Source organism: Peromyscus eremicus, chromosome 5, assembly GCF_949786415.1.
Source record: "Peromyscus eremicus chromosome 5, PerEre_H2_v1, whole genome shotgun sequence".
Taxonomy (NCBI): domain Eukaryota; kingdom Metazoa; phylum Chordata; class Mammalia; order Rodentia; family Cricetidae; genus Peromyscus; species Peromyscus eremicus.
Window position 1 is genome coordinate 91,329,575 of NC_081420.1, and position 20,017 is coordinate 91,349,591.

Below are 20,017 nucleotides of genomic sequence, written 5' to 3' on the forward strand. Positions count from 1 at the left end.
TGGTATCCAGGAAGAGTCACACTTACCTCTGCCTTGGCTAATGGTACAGCCTTAGACACACAGTTCCTCTCACCAAGCCTATAGATGCACCTAGAAAATGGGAGTTATCTGCATTCTAGTTCTAGCCTTTCTGATGAGTTGCTAGGATGGAAGGTGCTCATATACAACCCTGTGCAGACTGCTCATGGGACACATTAAATGCTTAGAATATATGTAAAAAATTCTACCTTTGTGGGCTAGAGATATAGCTCAGTTGGTAAAGTGTTTGCCATGCACTCAGAACCCATATTAAAAAAAAAAAAAACAGGGTGTGATGATGTTTGTGTACTTGCGGTAGGGGTGGGCAGAGACGGATAGGTCTCTAGAGCTTGCTGGCCAGCTAGCCTAGCCTACTTGGTTGATTCCAGACCAGTGTGACTGTAGGGTAGACTACTGGGGATTCCTTTGGGGCCTTAGATGACAGTTGCCATGTGTGCTTGGTGCTCACAGACCCTGGAATGCCTGACATGGCTCTGGCTGTCCTGATTCTGGTTAAAGGGAATGGGCACCTGGGTCTCAGGGAAATGGTAGTTGCTCCAGGTGAAACAGAGATGTCTCCAGGGGCAGCATTTTGCTTGAGTCTCCTAACGGCTAGGAGAATGGACCACAAACCACCATGAATCAGATGAGAGCTATATACGGAAACATAGGTCTGATCACAGCAGTCTAATTCATTATTCCTCGTGTGTTGGGGATGTTCTACTCTTGTTAATTCTCATTTAGCTCTATGGGTGTCTGGCATTGGCCTTCCCATCTTACAGAGGGGCAAGTCTGACCGTTAGTGAGGGATAGAGTTGAGATTTGACCCCAAAACTGTCTCCTTTGATGTTCCATGCAATGTCAGACATCCCATTTCCTTGGTCAGGCTCTAGACACAGGGCTTGGGCTGAACACAGGAATCTGCAAAAGGTCAGAGTCACTCTCAGGGTCTTGGACACTGAAGAAAATAGAGAGCAGTCCTCTGAGCCCAGCCCTGCCACTGAAGTGGGATCAGATATCTGAGCATCGGGTCTGTAATGCAATATCCTGTTTGCTGTTTAGCTTCTGCGTCCTTGGGGCCCCTTCGATAGCGATCTTATGCCAGAGGTGAGAAAAGAAGGATAGGAGAGTCCCATAAAGCACATTTCTATCAGAGAAATGAAATGGGAGCAGCTGGTGGTAAAAGGCCAGGGCTGTATGCGTTTCAAACCCATCACTTTCTCCAGGTTTCCTACTAGTCTTGTACAGAGCAAAAGTCTCTGGGTCCTGAGATGGAAACCTCTGGAAGAGGTGAAGGGTTCAGTAGGTTCCTGAATTGTCATCATGTGAGGTATGAGAGCATCAGCAAGGCCTACCTAAAGCCCACAGCATGGAGGCTAATTTAATAGTCATGGACTCTGTAGCTGAGAGCATCTAACAAATGCATGGTAGTGTATAGAAGGGCTGTCCTGATGTCTTCAGTATCCTCAGAGGGAGTGTATACTGAGAGGAAGGTGTGGCTTGAGTGGTCTGAAAGTCTTCCCATGTCTCATATACTAGATTTTGGAATTGTACAAAAGTTCTTAGAAATGGGATATTTGATCCAAAAAATTACCCAACCCTTGGCTTCCTTAGACTGTCCATCAAAGTCTCATATCCTTAATAGACTCAGATTGCATTAATAGAAATAATCCAGTGATGTAACCTAAAACCCAACCATGAGGGCAGGATGGGAACCCAGGAGGATGGCCACTGCAAACCCAGTCATCAGAGGGTGGTGGTACTGGGATTTTTCTCTTTGAAGCAGGGCTAATAGTGACCATGGTGAGTCTGTCATGTCAGACAATGTGATGTGCAATCTTGGGTCAAAGCTGATCACTCCCTAATGATTTACATAGACATTAAGGTCTCCCCACCTTAGCAGAATATAAAACAATCTTTCTTACAGAAGAATCAAATTCCAACGTATTGCTGTTGTACTCGCATCTTTTGATAAGTGTTAGGAAGGGAAAATATTGTCAACAGAAGATATTGACTCAGCTCCATGAGTGTATTAGTTCAGCATTAGCTGATATAACAAACTCCCATTGTATAATGGCTCAGCAGAAGCAGAAATTTACTTCTTGTTCACAGAAAAGTAAGTAACTGTGCCATCCATTTAAAGGCTGTTCTCCAAGCATGAATCCAGACCCTTCCATTTGGTGTTATCCCTGCCTATCACATCCACTTAGATGGCTGGGCTTGGAGATATTCATGGTGGGAGGCTTTGTTCACTTGGAAGAGGTATATGGAGTCTACACTCATGGCCACAGCCAGCTACAAAGAAGACTGAGAAATGCAGTCTATTAGTAGAGCAGGAAGAAAAAGGAACAGAGGCAGTCTTTGTGCCCCTTTTGGGAGACAGTGTATTTCTTCAGTGGCTGTTCATGGGTTCTAATTTCAACACTGATGGAAGCCAGACATTATCCAAGGCAGGTCTGTGAGTGTCCTTGGGGGCTAAAGGGGAAGAAGGATTCAAAAAAGCAATTGCACTCTATCAGTAGGGTAATTGCAAATTATGATGTAGCCTGTGGACATGCACAGGGTCAAGAGTGGCAAGAGAGAAGCCCAGCGAGGTAAGCCAGGGCAGACCAAAGTCGTGGGTGTTTGGATTCTGTTCTTGTAACTTTTTGGTAGTTCCCAGTCTTCCATCTAAGAATGATGAATGCTAGCTTAACTAGACATCTCATAACTTCCCTCCATGCACAGATGAACTTTAACATTTTATAGATCTTTCACACCAACTAGAGGAAAGGCAAAAAAACATTCCCAGGCAAAATAAGTCATTTCTAGGGCCTGAGAGATGATTTAGCAATAAGGAGTGCTTTCAGCTCCTCTAGAAGATCTGAGTTCCATTCCCAACTGCCATGTGAGGCAACTCATGACCATTGTAACTACAGTCCCATGGGATCTGATGCCCTCTTCTGGCCTCCATAGGTACCTGCACCCACATCTCACACACACACACACACACACACACACACACACACACACACACACACACGAACTAATTCTGGTGGCCCTGTTTGATAGGTAAAGACACATACTATAACCTTGATGAATGCAGAATGATGTCAGGCAGCATAAACATCACCGTATTTTCTAGCTTTGAGTCTAGAAGCTTCCTGATGGAAGCCTAGCATCCTACCCCAGTTTCAATTAAAGCCATCCTAACACTAGACTCTCATAAGTACTGTAGAACCAACCTTGATGACTCTGGCATCCATGCAGGTAATTCATAACTAGAACATCCCAGGATTGAAAGAAATCTTTGGTGTCCCTAGGCCCTGCCCATGTCTACCATTTAAAGCTTAAATTCTATCTTCAGCATCACTCAAAGTGATCATCAAGCTAAAAAGAGAATGCCTCTAGTGAAGTTATTCCCTACAAGCCATCACATCTTGGTCAGTGATGTTAGAACATTTACTCTCCCTTTGAGATGGAATTGCCCCTGAGGGATACTCCTGAAGGACACCTCTTTTTTGGTTCTTTTGTGGCATTCTGCTTATCTTCCTTTAAATATACAATCTTGTCAATATTTAGGGTGCCCATAGAATGTACTGCCCAGGTCATAGTTTTTGAGAGTAGATGGGAAGTGAAGAGAAATGAGAGCATACCAGGCATAGACTAGGCCACCAGTGTGCTTAGCCACACCATTCATCTGTTCTGAGAATCTGGCAGCCCTGTGGTTCTACATGTATGTTGTGTGGCCTCTGGCTGGGCTTCACTTGGTTCTGATGACCAGGATTTGTGCCACGGCACCTGAATTGGGCATATCCAGAGGCCAGCAAATGCAAGCCATTAGTTAAAGAGGCTGTTCTCTTTCTCCAGAGACTTCGTGAAGGCCTTTATCCAGTTTAAGAAGCCCATCGTGGTAGCCATCAATGGGCCAGCACTGGGCCTGGGAGCATCCATTCTACCCCTCTGTGACATCGTATGGGCCAGTGAGAAGGCCTGGTTTCAGACACCATATGCTACTATCCGCCTCACACCTGCTGGCTGTTCCTCCTACACCTTCCCCCAGATCCTGGGTGTGGCGCTGGTAAGCCTCCTATTTCCTACATAAATCTTCCATCTGGGATGCATGTGCCTGGGTCTCAGCAGGACCCTTTTCCTGGCGTTAGAATATGGCAATGTCCTATGAGTGAAACCCAGGTATCCATTAGGCCTGAGGAATCTGCTCTGGCATCCTCTGCTGTCCCAGAATTGCTATGACTGAAGCCAGGCTGTTCTCAAACCAGACCAATAGGTCTTCGTGCTATTGGTGTCTGATGGAGTAGCTGAGCTGAGACGACAATGATAATGTCTATTGTTTATCTACTGTGTGCCAGGCACCATGCCCACAGTGTCCCCTTCCTTTCTCACCACACTCTGGTAATGCTGTGTCTTTGGGAGAGCTGAGTGCTGTAGCCAACAGCCAGAACTCTCAGAGTGTAAGCAACAGCTGCCCTCTGACTCCAGCAAATGTGCAAGAACTGTCCATATTGACCAGACAGCTTCTGTCCAGTAGATCTATCACCCTTTCCAGTGATGTAGGGTCATCACCCCAGAGAGTCTTCTAGGCCAGGCTCACTAGAGTATCCTCTGTTCATTCACACATCATGTGGCCACACCCCCACGCAAGGGAGGCAGGAAGTGCAGTTCAGCCATGCATCCCTGCAAGAAGACTGAAAGACTGAGTAGTGGCAAAGCTGTCTCCACCCCTGTGAAAATGTGGAGATTTCCATAATGTAGATGCAGCAGTGAGATCAGAGAAGCAAAGGGATGGTCACATGACTAGGTTGGGCAGCTAGCAGCGCTGGTCCAGGAAAGCCATGGAGTCCACTATGGGTGGTAGCAGGACAAGTCTAGACTGGACACACAGCAGTGGCAACAAGACATAGAAGGGCTTCCCTGTTGGGGCCATACACAGGGCCATGAGGAGGACAGTTTGTTGTTACCAGTGAACATGTGTGGCAGACCAAGGCTCTGATGGGAGCTGTCTAAAGCTGTGCAGTGGGCTGTGGGATTTGCTCTGTTGGTCAAGGGCTTGCCACACAAACCTGAGGACCTGAGTTCAGTTCCCAGAACCCACATAAAAAAATCTGGGCACAGTGGCCAATGCTTGTCATCTCAGCACAGGGAAGACAGACATGGGTGGGTCCCTGTGGTTTGCTAGTCAAGCTAGCCTAGACTGTCTGGTGTGTTCTCTGCCAGTGTGAGACACCCATCTCAGAAAGCAAGGTGGATGACACCTGAGGAATGATATCTGAGGTTATCCTCTGACCTGCAGACACACACACACACACACACACACACACACACACACACACACACACTCTAAAATAAATAAACCATGTGGTACAATAGTGGTCCTAGGGTTTGGATCCCCAGGATTTACTGCACGCCTTGTCCTTTCAGCCCAGCATGTCATAAAGCAGAACTACAAAGGAGTGAGTCTCAGGTGAGCACAGTCAGGACCAGGGCTGGGGGTTCAGAGAGTGCAGCTGGCCCAGACAGGTTGATGGAGGTGACCTCCACATGCAAGGTGGTGGGAAGAAGGTGGCATAGGTGGGCAGGCTGACCAGGACCATGCGCTGCGCCCATCATGGACAATGCCGGGACTTCAGCTGTTATGTAGGTTTCAAAGAGGCCTGCTTAATGACTACAGGGGGTACCCCACTAGCAGGTGGTGTAGGCCATGGGAGAACCCATGGCCTGAGTGACAAGGACAGCCCTATAGCTCTAGAGCTGAGAGTACACTGTCCAGTGCTCTATCACTTGGGTCTCTTGCTAACTGTTTTAGTTTGGAAACAGATTCCAGGGAACTTCTTGAATACATTTATTAAATAGTCACCTTGAAGCAAGTCCCGGTTTTCCCAAGGCAGCCTGCACACTAGACAACTCCCATGGCTCCCAACCATCCAGGTGCTCTGGAATCCCTGGGAAGAGGGCAGAGCAAAGAACTTTACAGTTTCACAATTTCTTCCATTTTTCTCTTTTTGTGCCCCGTCTCCTGTCAATTCCACAGTGTGGAGGTGTCCCGGCCTGCTTTAGTCCTTGAAAGGCTGCCTTGGTCAACACAGTGAGATCCTGACTAACAGGGTCTCTTTGGCGTCCTTTGTGTTCTTCCTTGCTCCTTTCAAAACCGATCACACCAGCAGTAATGAAAATAGTGTCTCTTCATCACCTCTGCACCATATGCCAGGTGCCGTTGCAGCCCCGTCTCCATTAATCCAGCCATAGCTGGGAGCCCAGAGCCATAGAGGAGAGCCTGTGAGGTTAAGTGACTTGCCCAGAGTCTGAGTAGGGACCAAACATTATGTTGATGTTTTCAAAGGTCTAGCATGTGTCATCTGTCCTCACTGGTCTTTGTCAGTGGCTCCCTGGCCTCGCCAGCTGCCTTGGGCTTCTGGATAACACCCATGTTTCTTTTCAAAGAGCACTGGAAGAAAGCTGTTGGAGGTGACTGAGAGACTCCCATGCATTCAGAAGCCCACATGCCTTGCATCTACCGTGGGTTAGGTACAGGCATGTGTGCGTCCATGTTCATAGCTAGATGCCACTTTTCCCAGCTTCCTTCGAGGACATGGAAGATGTCCATTCTGTTCCCAGTGAGCTCCTATTTCTCAGCTTGGCCTGATTGAGGCATCACTTTTGTGTGGAGTAGTCCAACAGGTGGGACCTGGAAGCTGTGTGGACTCGAACACTGTAGGATGTCTCAGGTGGCTCTCAGCCTCACTGGCTGTGGCATGGAGCTGGGAGGTCACTTTACTACTGGCATCAGCCACATGCTCCCACTCATGTCAGTTTCTGTCCAGTCGGTTCCTTCTCGATTTTATGGCCATCAACATGAAGCCATGTTGGCTTCATCTCTTCCTTCCCACCTCCAGTCTTTTCTGTGACTCTAAACATGGACTGAAGGCCACGTGTTCTCAGCCGAGTTCTGTGTGGTTCCTTTTGTTCTTTCCTGGAGAAGGAGAGTGAGACAGTCGCACCAGGGTCCCGTAGACCCCTTCAAGGGTACACTTTGCCTCCAGTGACTGAATCCATGTGCCAAGCACCCCATTTCTTAAAGGTTCACCACTTCCCCCAAAGAGTCAAGCCAAAGACCAATCCTTACACTCTGGGGAACACTTAAGCCCCTATAGCACTGTGTATGGTAGCCACCAATTTCAAAGCAGAGGGAAATCTTTTGAGGAGTGGGGTACAGAGGTAGCCCAGCCAAGGAGGGTGTGTTCTACCCCTCATAACTACGTAGTGCCTGTGCCCCAAGCCACTGGATGATGTTTCTCCACCCTGGTGTTCCCATCTTTGGGTTCCTAATGCTGCTGATACTTTTAATTGACTTATTATTTTTAGAACTTAATGATTCTTCTAAGAGTCTTACTCTCCCTCATTCCATCTCTTTCCCCTCCTGCTCTGTCTCCATCCCTTCCTTCTTCCCTCATAAACTAATTTCTCTCCTGAGAAGAAGAACTTGTCTTGCTGTCTTAGCTGGAAAGTGTTAACATGTAGGTAGATCACCCCCTCCCTCCTAGACCATGGCAGGGCCAGGCTATTAGCATTGAAATGAACCTCAAAGGCTGTGCATACCCACCCAAGGGTCAGCTACTGCAGGGAAGTACTGCTGGGTACTCATGGAGCTTCAGTAAATCCATTGGCTTCTTTTGACACTTTAATGAAAGCTGTGACAGGTGTTTGTATGCATTTCACACAGTGTATCTGACCCTAGGTTGTGAATCCTGCCTCAGAGAGCGGAGGCACTCTTGCTCAGCTGTTCCAGGGCTTCCTAAGGGACATAGGCAGAGCTCGGTGCCCCCAGCTCTCTCTCCTGCCTTTGTTCTTTCAGGCCAATGAAATGCTGTTCTGTGGGCGGAAACTCACTGCCCAGGAGGCATGCAGCCGGGGTCTTGTGTCCCAGGTCTTCTGGCCCACGACATTCAGTCAGGAGGTCATGCTGCGGGTGAAGGAGATGGCATCCTGCAGTGCTGTGGTGAGTCCCTGTTGTGTGTGTACTGTCCTTATAAATAGACGTGTGTGTGTGTGTGTGTGTGTGTGTGTGTGTGTGTGTGTGTGAGTGTGTGTGAATTCAGGTGGAGTCCTGAGGCCAACTTGGAGTCCTTTCCTAAGTTATCTCTTCCTTTTTTGAGACAGGGTCTCTCACAAATCCCAAAGCTTGCCAGTTTGGCTAGACTGTCTGGCCAGTGAGCCCCAGGGAATCCTCCTGCCTCCACACCCCCACTGCTGGGATTGTAAGTGTGCACCACCAGACCCAGCATTTTCCGTGAGTTCTGGGAAATCACACTCAGGTCCTCATGCTTATGTGACAACTTGAGCCATCCTTGTAGTCCCCTAGGAGACCTACAGAGTCATCGAGAGGTTTTCTGCAGTGTGGGATCTACTGCCTCTTGGTACCAAGAGTCCAACTTATTAGAGGAAGATGCCGAGGATATTGTATATTCTTATCCATGACCAGTGGGAAGAGGCTCATGGGGGAGATTTATTACTGAGAAGCAAGCATTGCGTTAAGAGAAAGCAGCCCTGAGCACTCACAGAAGCACCAAGCTAAAGCCTCTGAAGAAAGGGAAAGCCCAGGGCAGTACAGGACAAGGGATGGAGAGAGCAGAGCACACTGCCACTATGTTTTATATCTTCTGTCCAGCCGAGTGCTTGACACATCTAAATGTCACTCGTTGACTCCAGAGATGTGCTAAAGAAGGGATGGACCACACCTCCACGGAGGTGCCAGGTTTTAATTAAATGTGGATGTTAATTTCATGACAGAGACTCTGAACATAAGAGGAGACTCGAGCCTCAGGGCCAGTTCCTGAGTGAGACGTGACACTCAAGGCTGAGGTCCTACACTCTGTCCTTAAGAAATGGGAGTGCAGGGCTGGGTCTGTGGGCCACATCCCTGCATCACATGCCTTCTGCCTCCCCAAACATCCCACCTAGATGTCCAGATTCTGTTGACATGGACATCTACTCAGCCTCTTCTCCTCAGCCATTTATTGGACACCTACTCTGTGTGTGTGTGTGTGTGTGTGTGTGTGTGTGTGTGTGTGTGTGTGTGTGCACCCTAACAGTAGTGCAGCTCATGATGGTAACAATGATCTCCATTGGAATATGGACCATGTGCCTTGTTGATCTGAACTAATGACTGGGGTTATTTACTTATCCCTTTCCCTAAGATTCTCCCACTTTCAGCTCTGAAAATCTTGCCAGGTAACCATATACTCCCAAGTAAACAGGCATGCTTAACCACCTGAGGGCCATTTTCTCAGAGAGGTAGGGGGAGAGCTCCAACAGAGGAAACAGCAAGGGTATGGGAGGCAGGAGGCAGGAAATCCAGAAGTCCGTATGCATCTAAGCAATGACTGCGGCCAGTTTGCCCAGGGGATGCAGGAGGCAGGCCTGAGCTGCAGTGGGGTATGATCTGCACTCTGGGCAAGGGGAGGCCCCCAGATAAAGCCGCTATTGAAAGGACACCTGAGGGGACCAGTAGGAGAGGCCCACACAGTAGAAACCCCTGCAGCTGCACTATAGACCCAGGAACTTTAGGTGCCTTCCTGAGAAAGGACTCTGCAGCAAAGTGAAACCTGCAGCCTCTTAGGAAAAGATTCCAGGAGGAGAGGTGCTCGGGGTCTCCACTCTACTCCTACCTCCATGCTGGAGTGTAAGGTCCTTCCAGACAGCTGGCACCTGGGAGTGTGCCCCTTGCTTTGTCTGTTTTAAAGTACTTAGAACAAGGAGAATCTGAACCTTGACCCTTGCGAAGACAATATCATGGTCTGATGATTGAGACTCCTTGTGTACCACTGTTGAACGATCCAGGACCTTCATCTACAATGGGGGTAAAGATGTGAACTACCTTCAATTAAGAGACATGAAAGAGATGGGGGGGCAATACTTCATAGAGCCTAATAATCATGGTTTGGTTATTAATAATATGATTATTATTGCTTAGTACTGTGATTACTACCCCTCATTACTCTAGTATCAGTGTGCTTGTTGGCATTACTCCTTATTCCCATCTTACTATATCATTGCTGGTTGGTAGTATAGGTATTATGTTAGTTGCTATGATTATTATTGCTCATTACCACAACTAATACAGTGCTTGCTGAAAATCATTTCTACAATTTATGCAGTTATTATTCACTGCCATAATTATTACGGATAACAACCATTATTATGGAGATAACTACTGTAGTTCTTGTTACCCAATACTACAATGTTACCCAATACTACTGTTGTTACTGCTAAGCCTCACAGAGGTGTGACTGTACTTGCATCCTGTTCACAGTGACCATTTGGTTGGGTGTTCTTTTTCCTGACAGGTCATACAAATGACTCCATTCATGTTATGGGGTGGGGTCAAAACAATATTTTGCAAACTTTGTCATGAAACCCATAGAAAAATAGCATGAAGAGATTGTGGACACAGCTCCATGAGTAAAGTACTTGTGCAAGCATGGAGATCTGTGATTGATACTCCAGAAACTATATGTATATGTACTGTATGTATATGTAGTATGTGTAAGTATCTACAGATGCACCAGTGCTGAGGAGGCAAAGACAGGCAGATTCATGAGCTCACCAGCTATCCAGTCTACCTAGTTTGTAAGTACTAGATTCAGTGAGAGAACCTGTCTCATAAAATAAATGAACGGTTGAAGAAGATGTTGTTGATCTTAGCCTTCTACACATATGCACACTATTACCCCCCCCACACACATGGAAATGGTACTGATTGTATGTCACCTTTGGATAAAAGGCAAGGCTCCTGTGGCCTGAGTACCATACCTCTCTCCCCAAGTCATCCTGTGGGTAGAGGGCTCAACACCTTAACCACTGGAGGCCATTTAGGACAGTGTTAGTAAACAGACCCGATGACCCATGCTCAAGACGAATCCCCTCCCTGGCCGTTGACACCACAAGGCTATAGACACAGACCTCAGCCCCAGGCTGGCTGACCCAACATGTGTGTTTCCTTGCAGGTTTTAGAGGAGTCCAAATGCCTGGTCCGAAGCTTCCTCAAGTCAGTGCTGGAAGACGTTAATGAGAAGGAATGCCTCATGCTGAAGCAGCTCTGGAGCTCATCCAAAGGCCTGGACTCCCTCTTCAGCTACCTGCAGGACAAAATCTATGAAGTCTGAAGGCCCCAGCCTGGGAGCCCCATTGCTCCAGGGTACCCGACTTCCAGCTGGGCCCTGTGTTTCTGCCATCGGAGCCCAGGGTCTACCCTAGCCAAGAGTTTGTCAGGGTGTGTCTTTACACCTAGGGTTGTGTCCATTCCTCGTGTCCTTTGGTTGTTTCTCATTGGTTTGATTTTGTGTAATGGTGGGAAATGCAGTACCCTTGGCCTCCCCATGTCCCTATCTCAGCCAGCCCTAGATCTTTCCAGGGTTACAGCTTCCCAGGGCTCTGCCGGGCACTGCTGACCTTCCCCACCAGCTGAAATGCTCCACCACCATGGTCCAGAAGGGGAAGACCAACCTCCCCCATCCTCCTGACTCAGGCTGTGTCTACACAGTGCCTCCAACTTGAGATGAGGCCATCACGGTTCTCTGATGAAATGATCTGGGACCAGGGGACAGTCATCTTAGGGAATCACAGACCAACAAGCACGCGACTAACACGTGACTATGTAGGCCCCGTAGGCCCGGCTTCAGTCTCCTCTCCAATGCAACGCAATGCGGTGTGACTCTTAGGGCTTGGTCTTAAAACCCAGCTGAGTGATTTACAAACCCAGATATTGTACATTTAGAAATGTTTTGTTAAATATATATTTTTAAAACAATGTAAGTGGAAATTCTGATAATTTATGTGTATTATATGTAAAGCTAGTTTTGCAAAAACATGAATTACTAGGAAATTTTTTTCTGTATTGGGATTTATTTTATTTATTTATTTTTGTTTATATATTATGAAGTCTATTGTTCACACAGATCTTATTTTCATACTACCCTGGACCAAATACTATTCAAGGTTCATGCCGTTTGGTGCACTCCCACAATGAGCCATGTGGAAAGTTCAGAGATGAGAATGGAAGACGTTTTGTGGATTTAAAAGGAACAACGCTGTGTCAGATCCTCTCCATACCACTCTTAGAACATGATGCCAGTTCTCCAGTCTTGTTTTTAGGACAAGTCATGGTGGGTTTTTCTCTGTCACTCACTGTCGTTAAGGAGAATTGAGGACTCTTGTCACCCCAAAGGGTCTCAAAGCAGGACCCCGTCCTTAAATGTGTGATATTAAGAAAGGATAGGGTGCAGTCCTATTTCAGGATGAAATATTCCCTAGGGTGAGGTATTCGTTCGTTCTGAGATAGAGGAATGGGCTTGGATTTCCGAGATCTTTCTTCAATATGGATGTTAATGTCTTGGTTAACCTTCTGGGAGTGTTGAGAAAGAAAACTCAGTCTCAGGAGTTTCTGTAGGGTCCACACCATTTTACTTCCAGAAGCCTGAACAATGAATCTTTTTTTTTTTTTTCTAGCTGGGAGAATACAAGGGAGCAGTATCCAGCATGGAGGTCTCCTTGCCTCAATGGCCCTGGGCTATTGGAGGCCTCCAGTAGCTGTGTTTGTGTGATCCAACTCAAGTCCCTGGGTCTGCATGGGTGGACTTTGGGTTTGAGTTTATGAAAAGTCAGGAAATGGAAGGGACCCATTATGCTTGGCGCCTCAAACCTATTTGAGATCATGTGCCCAGAGAAAATTAGACCGTCAGGGTGCCTGGATAGTTCTAGATGTGTTCCAACCTTGACCTCTGTTCTTTCTCTTCATTCCCTCTGAGTTCCCAGTCTTTCTTGAAAAGCCCTTCCTTGGGGAACATGGGAGGCAGCACTGAGTTGGCACAGCTTGTGGAGGGGAGGTGGGCTGCAAAGAGGGAAAGCTGGTTTTCTGGCTGCACTTGATGGGAATGGCTACCCCAGTCACAAGTGGAAGGAGTGTGTGGCCTTGGCTTTGAATGACACAGGTAGCTGAATATTTGTATGAGAACTGGTGAAGTGGCCCTCTAAACAGTGGTTCCCACATGGACTTGGCCTTGTGAGCCTTAGTATGGCCTTTCACACTATAGAAAGCGTTAGAGGTTAGAAGGGTTCAGGAAGAAAGAAACTTCACTTCTGCATTCTCTCTCAGCCTGTGCCACCTTGGCCATGAGGAGCCTGGAGGTACAGCCGCCTTGGCTATGTTCAGTCATAGGAAAATGGAACTGAAGCCTGTGGCTCCCTGGTGTCCTGGTAGAGCACTGTAGGAGCCGTAGACTTGGGTGTAGAGAGTTCATACAGGAGAACACCTGACTCTACCTGGCGCCTGTTGTTGAAACATTCCCATTAGATGAGTTCCATGTGCACTTCCTCCAAACTCCTAAGGTAGCCCTTGTTCTTGTACATGTCTCCAAGACTCTTCACTATTGCTGCCTCCCCTATAGGACCCGCCCCCTGTGCTTTCTCATCAAGCCAGCTTTGTCCGTAGGGAGGCAACGGGTCAGGATTCTTCCTGGAAATGGAAGGGGGTGTTTAGAAATTCCCGTTAATCAGTGTCCATCTCTGAGCCCTGTTGATACAATCAGAATTGCTTCAGTGTTAGATCTTTGATGAGCACCAAACCTCTGAATGTGTCAAGAACCTGTGATGACTGAGGTAGACATGGGACTATTTCCAAGGTGGAATTCACACTGCTAGTTTTAAAAGACTGTGTTTTGTCTGTTTGCAAAAAGTCCTTTCAATAAGATAGTTCTGCTACCTGGGCACACATCATTTAGTCAGTCTGCTGCAGGGCTGGCTGAACCACTGGAATGGCTGTGTTTCAAGGTAGCTGTTGGGGTAGTGTATAGTTGAAATGCAGCTGACCTCCAGCATATGGAGCTGGGGTGGAGGGGACCAGCCCTGTGGTTGTGTTCCGATTATCCTAAAAGCTTTATAGAGGGAGGGTGCTGGCTTCCATCTTCTATCTTGTACCCCAGTGTCCTCTCTCTGCCCGTGAGGTCCTCCTGCTTGTCCCTTTACCTCCCTTGTTATTTTCCCATGGCGTCCTTTCCTAGGGCCCAAGTAAGTCTTTAAGGAATTGTAGATGGTCTTGGAAGGCCCAACTCAGAGTTCCTTTCAATTTGGAATGACAGCTGTGGGTGAGAAGTAAAGAGTGCCACTTCTGAGTCAAGGTCCCTTCTAGCAAGCCACTCAGGACTCCCCGTGTCTGCCATAATGTTGGTGATGGCAACTTCTGGCACGATGATATGACACTGCTGGAGTTAGATGCTTTGATCCTGAGGGACTTCTGAAGATTGTGGTTGAGATGGCCAGACCACCAGAGCATGTGGAAGCCACCTTGTAATGTGGATATTCTTCTATTTAGGTGACCCTTTCCTGCTTAGAAATAAAGTCTGAGGGGAAACACGTATATGCCGAGAATGAAGTAACTACATGAAGGAAGCTTAGAAACGACTTAAAATATTATTCTTGGGCATAGAGCAAACTCAGAATTGTCCTCTCAGAAGCGTGAAAAGATGAGTTGCCCATGTGATGTTCGATATGAGGATGGGAAAATAATCACAGTAGACTTTGAACAATGCAGTTTTATCTCTGAATCCCTCTTTTACAAATAGCCTCACTGAATGCTGAACTATATCCCCCCACTACTAACTGCTGATTTCAAAAATCTCTTTAGAAGTTTGTAATTTCTTTTAAATTTGTATTTTAGTCCCATTCACACACTTTTTCAATCTAGTTTCTATAGAAGTCTTTTTTTTTTTAAATAGAAACATCCTCAAATCTTCCTATGGAACATTTAGAAGGAAGGCTTGCTTCTCTCCTGTGTTTCTGTATTAAGATACTTAGATTTGTTGTATATATGAGTCAAGATGCCCTCACTAATATACACAGTATTTAAGACTCCAAATGAGATTTCTTAAGTATATTATTTTATTCTCTGTAAATGGTTTTGTAAACTCTTGGAAATCTACACTTTTTGCCTTTGCAGATACATCTTTGGGGGCTTGTCTTGCATGTGTGTTTTTTGTTGTTATTGTAGCTAAGTGCCGCTTAGTTCTTTCTGCGGGTTTTTGTTGAAATGCTTAGACTTTAATACAGTATATATATTTTCAGAATATAAACTTTTATATTTCTGTGGTAAATTAGGACATGCGTTTTAGGCAATCTTTTCCATTAATATCACTTCTTCCTTCAAAACAATATATCACATGCTGGTTTGGTGCCAATTTTTTTTAATCAAATGGTCTTACATCATTAAGAAATCCAGTCAATTTTCTTTTTTCTAGAAGTCATCGCATTTGAAATCTAATTTGAAAATTACTGAATTTGTGGAATAAGCCTTACCATTAGGTTCAATAATCCTTCTGACCTTCAAAACTATGTGAGTAGTTCAAGCCCTTCCTCCCCCATAAATTCTCACTGTGTGGCAGTTGACGGAGTTGTGAACAGAGCCTTAAGGTTGTTGCAAAAAAATAAATAAGTAAGTAAAAGGATAATACGGGTTGTTTCCTCCATGTAAGCCATGTTGGTGGGCTCAGTGCAGTCTGTCAGTAGCTCGTGGCTGATCTGAAGAGAGTGGTGGAGCTGATGGCGGCAGGGACCAGGTGGATTCCCTGGTGAATGTCTTTGGCTGGTAAGACTGGACCCAGGACAGGTTCTCTGAACCACTTTCATTCTAGTCACATGGTTCAGAGATAGTGACAAGGAGGGCTGCTGATTCATCATTTGTTCTAAACAAATGACCTTTCCTGCTTCTGACCCTGGTGGGGACCCCAGGTTCCTTGTGGGTGACCTGAAAAATGTCCAGGGTAGCTGAAGTCAGCACTCTCTGAGAGATGTTAACAAAGTTTACGTAAGAGTCTTACTGTGTAGACAATCTGGAGTCAGTTTTTGTTCCATCATTGGTATTGCCATGTGTCCTTGGTGTTTCTGTGAGGAATTGTGTGTCAAGCCATACTAGACTGGAGTTCAGCAGGAGGGACGTACTGAAGATGCAGAGCATGTGCAGCAGGCCAGCTGGTCTATCCAGGCCTGATTCAGTGGCACAGAAATCACAGCTTTTATCAGCAGTGGGCCCTGTGTATCTTGGAATCTAATAGAGTTAATTCTCAAAAATTAAATTACATTTTTTTGGTAGGTGATACTCCAGCCATCACCAGCTGATTCTCCATATCAACCCTTGAAATAGGATCTTGAGTTCAGAGCTGTGTGGCTAAGCATGTGATCCTTCTCTAGGAAGTGTCCAAAGTCACCTTCTTAGCTATTAGGATTGAGATTGGCATGTGCCCATGTGTCAGTCAGAAGACCTGACATCTAGGGTTAAGATTCAGCCTAGTATCTCTGGGTTGGCCTCACCTCTTTGTCCCAACATCTAGTCTGATGCTAGAGCTTGTTAAGTTGACTCTGGGAAGTTCAGAGGGTGTAGAGTTTTCCATCTAGTATTTAATTTGCCATTGTGCCATTAGTTCCAGCTTGAAGTTATTTTCTAATGTCTATATTAACAAGATTGTAAAAATAATTGCCTTTCATAAAACCAAGGACCAAAGAATTCCATTATTCCAACCAAGCATGGGTTTCATATACTGTAGGCACATCTGGGTCCAGATGTGTGAGCTTCATGGCACAAAGGAACCCTTGGTTCCCCCAAACTCGTGCTCCCCCTGACTGGCCATGCAGAGAAGTTGAATATCTTGTTGAAAAGGTTCTGAAGGAGAGTTTCTGAGATTGGAACTTAGTATCTCTGGTGGGTGTTTCTGCTGTATAGTCTCAAGTTTTTATTTATCCCATTACAAAGAGGAGCTCCGGGTTCCCACCAGGTGTCTGACCACTGTAGACTCTTCCATCTGCTTGTGGGCCTCCAGCTGAAGTTTTGCAGCCAGGTCTCCAGGGATATATCCTGTGACTGCCAGATGTCCATCTCTTTAGTTCCTCATCAAGCCATTCCACTTCCTGCTTGGTAGAGCAGGAATTTTCCTCAGTGCCCCCACCAGGGGATGCCCCATTCTCATTCATGATGATGTCATTGACTTCTTAACTAATCCAGAGATGACCGATGTTAAAGAAGTGCTATTCTATTGGTAAGGCTTATTACCAAACTTCTGATAATGATAATGAAGCAGGCTACCAAAAACGTATCCAGCTCACCCTAGGAGTGTTTGGGTTTGATCATGGATGTAGCATACACACCAAAATCCATGGATACCTTTGCAGGCTAGGTTACTAGTATTCTTTTGCCAGATTTTCACAGGAGAGTCTTTAGTTCTGGATACTTGTAAGTATGAGTCCTTCATAGAGTTATATGCAGGTATAGCTGGCCCATTCTCCATGTTGTAAATATTTTCCCCAAACTGGGTGCAGTACTGAGGGTAATAATCTTCTGATTTATCAAATGCTGACTGTCTGGAGCAAATCGTCCACTCTTTGTGAATGGTCCTGTAACGTATATGAACATATTTCTGGGTGCCTTAGAAGTTGTATTTTTCATGTGTGCTAATATGCAGTATTTATACATTGTGAGAAGCTGCTTTGAATAAAAAGATTGAAACTTCGTCTCCATTTGTTTGTGTCCCTCCCACCTACTCCTACCCCTTTGGTGATCCATCTGTAAAAGTCACAAATGGGTTATATGGTTTCCAAGTAGAGAAGTTTCTGAAGGCTTGGAGTTTGTTCCAGAGTGCCTGTGAGCCCTGGCTCCTCCGTCTGGGTATGGACTGAAGTTCCTAGTGTTTAGAGGCAGTGAGTTGGGTAGAGGGGCAACAGCTGTATGCCAGAGGACTTTAGAATGGAGGGAGCAGTTTTTCAAGGAGCTTATGTGGCATTTATCGCTTCCTTGACATTCCCACCATACTCTATAATATCATGGCCCCTATCCTTAGTAGACAAACCTCCACAGAGATCAATCTTGTACAGCAGTGATGTCTATCACTATGGATAGTCTTTCCATACCCATAATATTGTTGCTTTGTCTATCACAGCATGAAGAGACAAATGGAGAAGGATCCTCCAGAACGTGGCCTCACACATTGGAGAAGGGTGCAGAAAAGAGATAGTATCAGAAGTCTTCAAAAGTTTTGGGATAATGAATTCCAGGAAAGGGATTTATATAAGACCATCTACCTGTCCATTCATCCATGCACCCACTCTTCCAGCTGTTCACCCATTCATCCATCCACCTACTATTCATTTGTACATCTACCTGTCCATCCATGTATCCATCCATGTATCCATCCATCCATCCATCCATCCATCCATCCATCCATCCATCCGCCTATCTGTCTTTCCATCCATGTACCCACCCTTCCATCTGTCTACCTATCCACTCACTGACTCTTCCATCTGTCAATCCCTCCACTTCCCCACCTGTTCATTCTATTGTCCACCTGACTGTCACTCATCTTTCATTAGCTGTCATTTCAGCTCCCTAGAAAGAGCCCTCACCCCCTGCATGTCTGGAGAGCTATACAGGCATTATGATACATAGATCACTCATCTCTGTTCTAAAGAAACTTGGAGTCTAGGGATATGAGAAAGGCAAGAAGTCCTTCCCCTGTCCTAATATGTCAGCACGGTGTTAGAGAAGGCCCATTCTTTTTTTCTTTTTTCTTTTTTTTTTTTTTTTTGTTTTTTTGAGACAGGGTTTCTCTGTGTAGCTTTGCGCCTCTCCTGGAACTCACTTGGTAGCCCAGGCTGGCCTCGAACTCACAGAGATCCGCCTGGCTCTGCCTCCCGAGTGCTGGGATTAAAGGCGTGTGCCACCACCGCCCAGCGAGAAGGCCCATTCTTACAGCATCACATACTCGGAGCTGAGAGGTAGATGTAGTGTCATTACTTAGACTCCATGGTTGCCTCTCAGTGTGGGTAAATCAGCCAGCCTGGGGGTCTTAAGCCACTTTCCCCACCCCTTTGGTTTGGTGTCACCTCTTCCTGGCAGTCACTATTGCTTTGTGTGCCTCTTTTCTCTCAAGTCCTGACACTATCCAAGATATGGAAGAAGTCAAGACCAAACCTGGACAGTCCTGTGCTTTCAGATTTCTGTTTCTTTTGCGAGACAGGGAGAGACCTCATGGAAGTTTTGTAAGAAACCTTGGCCACTCAGACTGTCTCTTTGATATGACATTTTATGGAAAGAGCTGCTTGCCCTAACAGGACAAAGAATAATGCAGCTATACCTCCCTCTACAGCCACAAATAGCAGCTAGAAGATGGCCAGCACACAAATAAGCAGAAATGAGACACAACTATCAAAGCCCCTTTCTTCTTTTGAGATAAGGTCTCATGTATTCCAGGCAGACTTCATACTTGCTATGTAGGCAATGATGACCTTGTCCTACCTCCCTAGTGCTGGCATTATAGGTCTGCACCACCACGCCTGATTATGCAGTGCTGGGGATAGAACCCAGGGCTTCCGGCATACAAAGCAAACAGTCTACCGACTGAGCTATATCTTCTAGCCCTATAAAGCAACTTTTATTACCTCTTGGGGTTCCTTTAGGTCTGCTTAATGAGGAGGCAGTCCTCTGATCCTTGATGAAATCCTGATGGGTTTCAGCACCTTCGTGTCTCATGGGTAATAGTTCTCATAGTCACAAACACAAACTCAGTTGTCACCAGAGATAACCATGATGCATTTCATGTGCATTGTTCCCAACTCATTCAAGATTAAGACTTTTCTCACCATCACTGACTGACTGGTCCCTGATTTGTCTAGTTGAGTGGGAAGAACAGGAAAGATCGTACGTACATTGCTAAAGTGGCAATGTGATTGGATAGGGTTTTTTATTCTCTGAGCCTTAGAGATGTTTATGTCTTATTCTCTCAGGGAATTATATGGATTTTTATACTGGACAGTCCCCTGGAATTGCCAGGTGGATTGTTTTATCAACCCCTGTTCTTCATCACCCCTTGTTGGGAGTCTGTCCACTACAAATTTTCCAAATTGGGTCATGTTCTAGAGGTGATGTTTAATCTTCTTCACAAGATGAGAGGGAAGGATTTTCATTTAT

The 20,017-nt window shown here is 46.0% G+C and overlaps 1 protein-coding gene across 1 annotated transcript in view; it reads left to right on the forward strand.

The window, feature by feature from the left end:
* Cdyl2 (chromodomain Y like 2) overlaps positions 1-17,563 on the forward strand; it is a 62,163-nt gene extending 44,600 nt beyond the window's left edge. The window contains exons 5-7 of the mRNA XM_059263054.1: positions 3,868-4,078; positions 7,868-8,011; positions 11,019-17,563. Coding sequence (XP_059119037.1) covers positions 3,868-4,078; positions 7,868-8,011; positions 11,019-11,177 — 514 coding nt within the window. The 3' untranslated portion in view covers positions 11,178-17,563. The remainder of the gene's footprint in view (positions 1-3,867; positions 4,079-7,867; positions 8,012-11,018) is intronic.
* The last annotated feature ends 2,454 nt before the right edge of the window (positions 17,564-20,017 follow it).